The sequence below is a fragment of the Cotesia glomerata genome, linkage group LG3 (assembly GCF_020080835.1).
Source record: "Cotesia glomerata isolate CgM1 linkage group LG3, MPM_Cglom_v2.3, whole genome shotgun sequence".
Lineage (NCBI taxonomy): Eukaryota > Metazoa > Arthropoda > Insecta > Hymenoptera > Braconidae > Cotesia > Cotesia glomerata.
The window spans coordinates 22494329-22502426 of NC_058160.1; the positions used below are offsets into that span (position 1 = coordinate 22494329).

The 8098-nt window shown below is 29.4% G+C and overlaps 1 protein-coding gene across 1 annotated transcript; it reads right to left on the minus strand.

The window, feature by feature from the left end:
* Window positions 1–2407: 2407 nt before the first annotated feature.
* On the minus strand, window positions 2408–6431 carry LOC123261454 (zinc finger BED domain-containing protein 6-like). The gene is made up of 3 exons (XM_044723047.1): window positions 6242–6431; window positions 5419–6152; window positions 2408–2560 (listed from the first exon to the last, which is right to left on the minus strand). The coding sequence occupies exons 1-3, from the start codon at window positions 6429–6431 to the stop codon at window positions 2408–2410; spliced, it is 1077 nt and encodes a 358-aa protein (XP_044578982.1).
* Between the last annotated feature and the right edge of the window lie 1667 nt (window positions 6432–8098).

The following is an 8098-nucleotide window of genomic DNA, read 5'->3' on the forward strand; positions in this document are numbered from 1 at the left end:
GCGTCTGCAGCGAACAGGATTTATTTGCCGGATTACGTTGTTCTGATAACAGGATGAAAAAAATCTAAAACTCGTAGAATAAAATAAATAAAAAGTTAGCCTTGTGCTAGTGTCTCTCTCGAGTAGAGAATGAGACAGAAGATAAGTACAGGAGCGTCTAGCCTTCGACGATAGAACACTACAACTACCGAACTACCGGTTTCAATCTATTTGTCGAGCTTTCATCCGTTGTCGTTCGTATAGATTGATCGAAACGGATTGCTGGACTCTGTTGCCGACTATAACCAGATAACAAAGCTATTCCGGTAGCAATGTACTTTATATGGTCCACACACACATCCACAAACTTGGTATGAACAGCCTGGTATTAAAGCAACAAAAGAAAGCTTGTATAGATGACTTAAGCCAGAAACGAGTTTGCCAACTAAACAGGAGCTAAAAAAGGTATCGCGGGAATTAGCGAATTGAAACCATCTCGAATCCCTATCTCGGAGAGTGCTAATTAATGGATAGCATTTTTCTCGGTATGGGCATTTTGCTAGCTTTTTTCCAGAGTCATTCAATATAATCCTGGATTAGATATTGAAAGAAATGGTTAGACCAATCATAGATAATTATATTAATTAATTAATTCAATTTGTAATTTCAATATTCGAATTAAAAATTCTTTAACCCTTCGTACCTGTTGTGTTTTTTTTGTCTCACTTGCACTATAACGCCGCCCTATAAGTTGAATGTTGTTGCTTGAGAGAAATTTTCATAGCAACCGGCTCGAAGGGTTAATTCAAAGTCTTTAATTTTAAATTTTCGAAATTCTTTGATTAGAAAATTCGTAACTTTGATTTAAAGTCATGTATCATTATTTTATTTAATAGACATCAGATGATAATGACAAAAAAAACGAAAACAAATAAGATGTGAATCGAAATATTAGAAAAAAATTAGAGATTTTGTGAAAATGATAAATTTTAGGCGTATCAAGCTAGCAGCGGCAAAACCCATCTTGGACGGATATTATTATTGATTTTTCGGAATCTAATCAATAGGGCTGTGCGAATCTCACTCGAATCGAATAATAAGATTCGATTTGATATTCGAGTCGAATATCGAATAATTCGAATTGTTCGAATAGTTCGAAACTTTTTCGAATCTTAAATAAATTGAGATTATCTCTTATTTTTTATATTTACCTTCATCATCGCTATATTCGAATAGTTAGTACTTTTGTATTCTATTTAATTCTTAAATTATTTAAATTTTACTTAAATTAATTAATTATATTACTTGAAATCAAGGCTTGAGTAACAAAATATTAAACATTTATTTCTATATCTATTAAAATTAGTTATAACTTATAACAATGAAAACAACAACGTTAATTACTATTATAATTATATATAATTTATAAGAATTTGAATTATTAAATAAATTTTTTAAGTTTCTGTAACATTAAATGGTTCGATTTAAATTTTTATGTAAAAATAATAATCGACCAACATTATCTGATGACAAAGAACTTCTTTTCTCTGTCACAATATCTCCTGCAATTGAAAATAAACGTTCACTTTCTACTGATGTAGACGGGATCGGCAAATATCGTCTTGCCATCAACGATAACAGTGGAAGTTTTGTTGATTCTTTCTTCCACCATAAAAGTGGATCATCTCAAGGATCGATCTCGGTTAAATTTAAATACTGAATCAATTCCTGGTCGATATCTTTTTCAATTCGAATAGTAGTAGATTCTTCTTTACTTGTTCGTCGCTGCTTCATAAAATCCCAAAATTTTGTCGGTTTAACGCTAGCTGACTCAGAAATTGATTCAGACTCGACTTGATAAACTTCACTCGATAATCTATACGCTATTATTTCATCCTTAATCTCTTTTTTTATTTCTTCTTTTGTTTTTTCATCCGGAAATATAAGTAATCTCTGTACCGAGGATCGAGAAAGCTGCATTTGCGGTGTAACGTGTCGCTTTCAATTTCACTAAACCGTATGTTCAAACTTTGGATTAGATTTTTCGAGAAGTTATACGCTAATGGCTTATCAGCATCATTCTGGTAGATCTCAGGTATCTGGTCAGAGTCATCTATACTATTTATCTTGTTGTTATTGTTATCAGTCGTGTCATGATCACTTCCATCGCTTTCGTCATAAAAATTACCAAAATCATTGTTTGATTCCTCGATAAAATCAAGATTCTCCAATTCTGTCTTGATTTCATTAATGATCGGTTCAATCATAGACAGCGTAGGATATTTTGAGCCAGAGGAGATTTTTGTTGCTTCGTTGAAAGGATCCATAACGTTTATAACATCAGCTATTTTTCTCCACTCAGTACCAGATAATCCAGGTATCGTAGTGCAACGCGAAAGCACATCTGATAACGGTTGTTGTAACCGCTTCATACATTTAAGCATGTCGAACTCCGAATTCCAGCGTGTTTCACCATCTGGATTAATTTTAAAGGAGGTTCATCACTCAAAGTTTTCTGTGCATTTTCAAGATCTCTGCGTGCTGGATCCAAATGATGAAAGTACGTTGCGATGCGTCTTGTCTAAAAGATAGATAGATAAATAAATAGATAAATGAATATATATATATATATATATATATATATATATATATATATATATATATATATATAGCATATATATATATATATATATATATATATATATATATATATATATATATAAAATTCCCTATTCAGAGATTAAAAAAAAAAGATAAGAGCAATTTTTTATAATTAATTTATTTTTTAAATAAAATCAAAATAAAGCAAAATGTTAGTTAATTTTAGTGTCAAAATTAGCAAACATTTAAATTTGTTTGGGTTTTATTTAAAAAATAAAATGTTTATAAAAAATTATTTTCAAATCTATATACATATAAGCGAAATACCACTGACTCATCACTAGATCTCCGAAACTATTGGACCAATTCATTTAAAATTTGGCATAGGAACTCCTTTTTTACCGTAGACAAGAGATAAGAAGGAATTTTGCGCAATTCCTAGCCAAAATGGATTTTTCGTCACCCATCACGTATGCTACCCTCCCCCTCCCTCTCATTCTTCCCTTCCCCTCCTGTGCCCTATCTCCCGTGCCTTTTTCCCCCTTCTCTATCTCTCTCTCTCTTTTTTTTGGGGGAAAATATCATTTTGATTCTCCAACCTAAGAAACCATCAGTGGCACCCATCAATTATAGAACTCAACCCCCCCCCCCACAACCACCCCCGCTAATCAACCGTTGCCATGGTTACCGTTGCTATGGTTACCGTTACTATGGTTACCGTTACTATGGTTACCGTTACTATGGTTACCGTTGCTATAATAACTGTCAAAATAAATAAATTGTAATAACAAATTCGGTTGTTAACTAAATTCAGAGGAATGATAAGAATAAAAGTAGAAAGTTACTAAATACTAATATTCTATACAATGTTAGGCAAATACATTTTGATTTCAAATTTTATCGATTGATTGTTGGGACAGTAGGAATTTATAATCATACTTTTTTTAAGAAAGAATAAGTAAATCATTAATAACTGAAATAGCTAATATGTATTGTAATGATCATAAAGGATGAACTCCATCACATCATAACACAGCTAAATATAACATAAATTTATTAAGTTATTTTGTTAAATGATTATACTGATTTTAATAATTAAAACTATCATGGTAAATTGTGTCTGATTTATCTTCTCTAAAATTTCACAACGATATCGTTAAATTATTATAAAAAAACGGTCGATTTAAGTTAATTCTTAATAAAATGAACAATAATAAATATATTTTTAATACCACTTAATTTGTAATGAATTTCTTGATAACAAAGATTAAAAATATTCATTTTTATATTTATAAGCAGAAATAAATTTATTCATTAACTTATCGATGTTAATTTTCAGTCAAATTAATATAATAACATTGTTGTTTATATTCTCAATTAATATTTGATTTATTTCATAATCTTGATTACTAATATTCATATTTTTATAAAAAATGGCGCTGAGATAAGAAATAATAATCTGAATTAACAATCTTAATAACGTTATTGAAGTTGGCGCTCAGACAAAAGAATAATATAACATATTTATTGACGTGATAACGTCTTATAAATTGATGAACACCAGCAACACACATGAAAAAATGTCGCGTTCCCCCTGAGCCTGTGCGTGCAAGCGAGAGCGCGCAACAAGCGATAGAGAGGCACGATAAAATAAACGATAGAGAGGCCAAAGCGTTGGTTTGTGACACATATATCTCTCTTCTTGCGTGACGTCAGAGCTAGCAGTTCGAATATTGTTCTATAACTAATTGTTCGTGAATATTTAAACAAATTACTTAAATTAAATTTACAAAAACTGTAAATAATATTTGAAAATTAAAAATGAATGTTTTTAACCAGTTTTAAAAATATTTATGTCAAATTATATCAAATTATTATTATTGATAATATTAATAATTAATATTAATTATGAATAAATAAATTAATAATAATTATAGACGGTAATTAATAAAATAATAATAAAAAATTATAAAATAATTAATATTAATTATAAATAATAATAATTATATCAATTATTAAATTATTATATCAATTTTCAATTATCAATGTATTAATAGGATTAAAGTACTTATTCTTTGTTAAAATAATTTTTGAATTATTATAGTTAATATTATCGTCCATAGTTATCATAAATAAATTTTTTTTATCTCAGGAATGTGGACAAGATAGGATTATAATAAAAAATTACATTATTATTTTTGCTTAAGCAGAAATAATAATGTAATTTGTTATTATGATCCTATCTTGTCCACATTCCTGAGATAAAAAAAATTTATGTATAATTTTTGAATATTTAAAATTTTTAAATTTTCAAATACAAAACAATGATAATTCAGTGATAATAATTCAATTCAACCCTGAATAAAAAAAAGTATTGAGACAAAGAAAAAAGTGTTGAAAAGTATTGGATTGACTAGAAAAACCAATACTTTTCAATACTTTTTTCTTTGTCTCAATACTTTTTTTTTCTCAGGGAATTTATAAAAAAATGCAATTTTTCATCAATGTTTCTTTATGACGTTATCACATAAAACGATCGTCCGTAAACCGAATTTACAGACACCAATTTTTTTTATGTAATTTATTAACAAATTCAGAGCTGTAAAAACAATTATTTTATAGATAAAAAGCAATATAATTTCGTTAAGATTGATGAAATTAATCATTTTGTTTATATTTTTCGTCTAGGTTACACAATAAAATTTTATTGCATGCCCAGCGAAGCGGGCGGGTATCAGCTAGTAATTACATATATATATATATATATATATATATATATATATATATATATATATATATATATATATATATATATATAAAATAGTTAGTGGTTTGTACCTTATTAAGTAATTCATCGATCCCTTCAGTATGCTTTTGAGAATCTTTTATCACCAACTGGGGTGTGTGCGCGAAACAATAAACATGGTGCCAACCACCATGGCGAATAGCACTGGTAATATTCGCTGCATTATCCGTGGTAAAAAAGATTGGAATATTTGGTAAATCTAATAAGTCCCATTCACTCATCATATCTTCAAGTGTCGATTTTATATTTACGGCAGTGTGACGATCTTCAAATTGTCTTATGCCTAACATGATGTTCTTTAATTGAGAGTTGTTTGTCATATAGTGCACCGTAAAAGATAAATAATGATGTCCAGACCGAGATTTCCACCCATCAGTCGTAAAAGACAATTTCATCAATCCTACTGCTATATCACTTTTTAATTTATTCATCAATTCTTGTTTTGTTCTATTATATAAATCAGGACAAAGACTACGAGAACATGTAGTACGAGAAGGTGGATCGTAGGTGTTATCCAGTCGACTCAAAAGTCTTCGAAAACTTTTGTCCTCAACACATGAAAAAGGCTTCAGGTCTATTGCTATCATTTCCATGCATAATTGGTCGAATTCAGCTTTAGAAATGGGCGCAAGTTTTGAACGTTTTGATGATTCATCAACATTATTATTGTCTTCTATTATTTTGCGTTTGTTCCTCGCTTCAAGACACTTACTGTGGAGATCAGGATGCCTTGATAATAAGTGCTTCAGCATAGGCGACGTGGTAGCTGTTGAATAACATGTTCATCAATAAATATTTATTAATTAAATTAATTATAAAAAAAATAATCAAACTTAAAAATAAACATTAACATACATGTTGGTAGTTTCAAAACAGCAGAGCAAGTGTTACAAATTGCCTTTCTGAATTCTTTTGTGCAGAGCTTAAAATAAGTCCAAACAGCACTTCGTTGCGTACTAGGTAAAGTCTCATTCCCTTCTGTAATTTCAATGTCTGGTTCCAGATCGACATTCATACTTTCTTCTTGATAATCTTGAGATGACATTATTTTAACTATTAATTTTGACTTAAGATTTTGATTCTTAATAATTTATTTACAATAATAATGATCGTTCGGCGTTCAATTTTTTAAATTAAAATTTTAGGTCTTGCGATTATTAAATCTTGTTGTACTTGTTATTGCTGTCAATAGTCAATTAAATTTGTTTAGTATATTTATTTATACACATAATATATACATACAGTTTTGACAGTCGCGATGGTATGACACTTGCTGTCACTTCTTTTATTTTTAAAGGTATAATTTTTATTTACCGTCGGAGTGTCTGTGTGTGACGTAGTGCGCCATTTTACAGCACTATTAGTAACTGACTCTTAAGGTAAAGAAGGTAATGGAAGGTGGGAAAAATCGTATGCTCAGTCGTATTCGAAATTTCTTACAAGCATGTTCAGATTTTTCATGGATTAAAAAAAATAAAAACACTCAAATTATTTTCATTAAGTCAGTGATAAATAAAAATGAATAAATTTTTAAAAAACGAACCAATTGATTGGTTAACAAGAAAATATTTTGAATTACTCCAAAAGAATTTTATTTAAAAGTTTTGCACGTTTTACTGAATAATTTCAATAGCGTAAGTCAACTAAGTGTCTTAAAAAATAATTAAATAAATTTATATCACAAAAGAATTTGTGATTATGTAGTTGTGAATGTAGTAACGATGAGATAATCTCAATTTAACTAAGATTCAAAAAAGATTCGAACTATTCGAATCTTTCAAACTATTCGAATATTCGAACTATTCGAATAGTTCGAATCTTTTTCGAATATTCGAACTTTTGGAATAGTTCGAATTTTTCGAATTTCGAATCGAATTATTCGATTCGATTCGCAACGAATTAATCGAAATTTCGAATATTCGCACACCCCTACTAAACAAGCAACAATATTTTAAATAGAGCAACTAATTAGCAACAAAAAAGCAACAAATTTAGCACCACAAATAAATTTTGTTACTTGAATAACAAGTCAATGCCTGATGGACGAGTCCATGCTAGCTTGATAGATCTTAAATTTTTAAGATTAATATTGAAAACTGATAGAAGAATCAATTAACTAAATAATATAAAAAATCATTTATTAACAGTTAATGAAACTCATTAAATATCAGAAATCTTTTTATCAGTGAAGTTTTGAAGTTAATCAAACTAGTAGTTTCGAATTTATAAAAAGATTGAAAAGATTAAATTTTTCCTTGCATTTTTATCATACAAAAAGACAGTTAAATCTCTCTAGTTTTTGTCAAAACAAATTCATTCTCTCCACACCTAAAGGTGTTATTCATTACTTGTTATTCTTCATTGTCCAAGTAGATCGAACAGTTGTTTCGATAGATCCACGACGATATGATCCAGACAATGCTGAAGAAAAATCGCAAAGGAAAATCTAAAACACCTCAAAAGAAATGGAATTCTTAGAATCGCGCGTTACGGAGACCACTTTTCCGAATGAGAGAAACTTCAAGGTGTTCGTGTGAGACGAATTTTCCAGACGAAAATGCTGTTATCACTTGGAACATACTATAAACCGAGAGAAGCGGTGAGAAAGAGGAGGATCTCTTTCTCAGTTTTTCCCGTGTTTTCACAAATCCTAGGGGTATCGTTGAGAAAACGACTCAAGTCGATACAGCCAATCTTGTAGACTACCCCTTC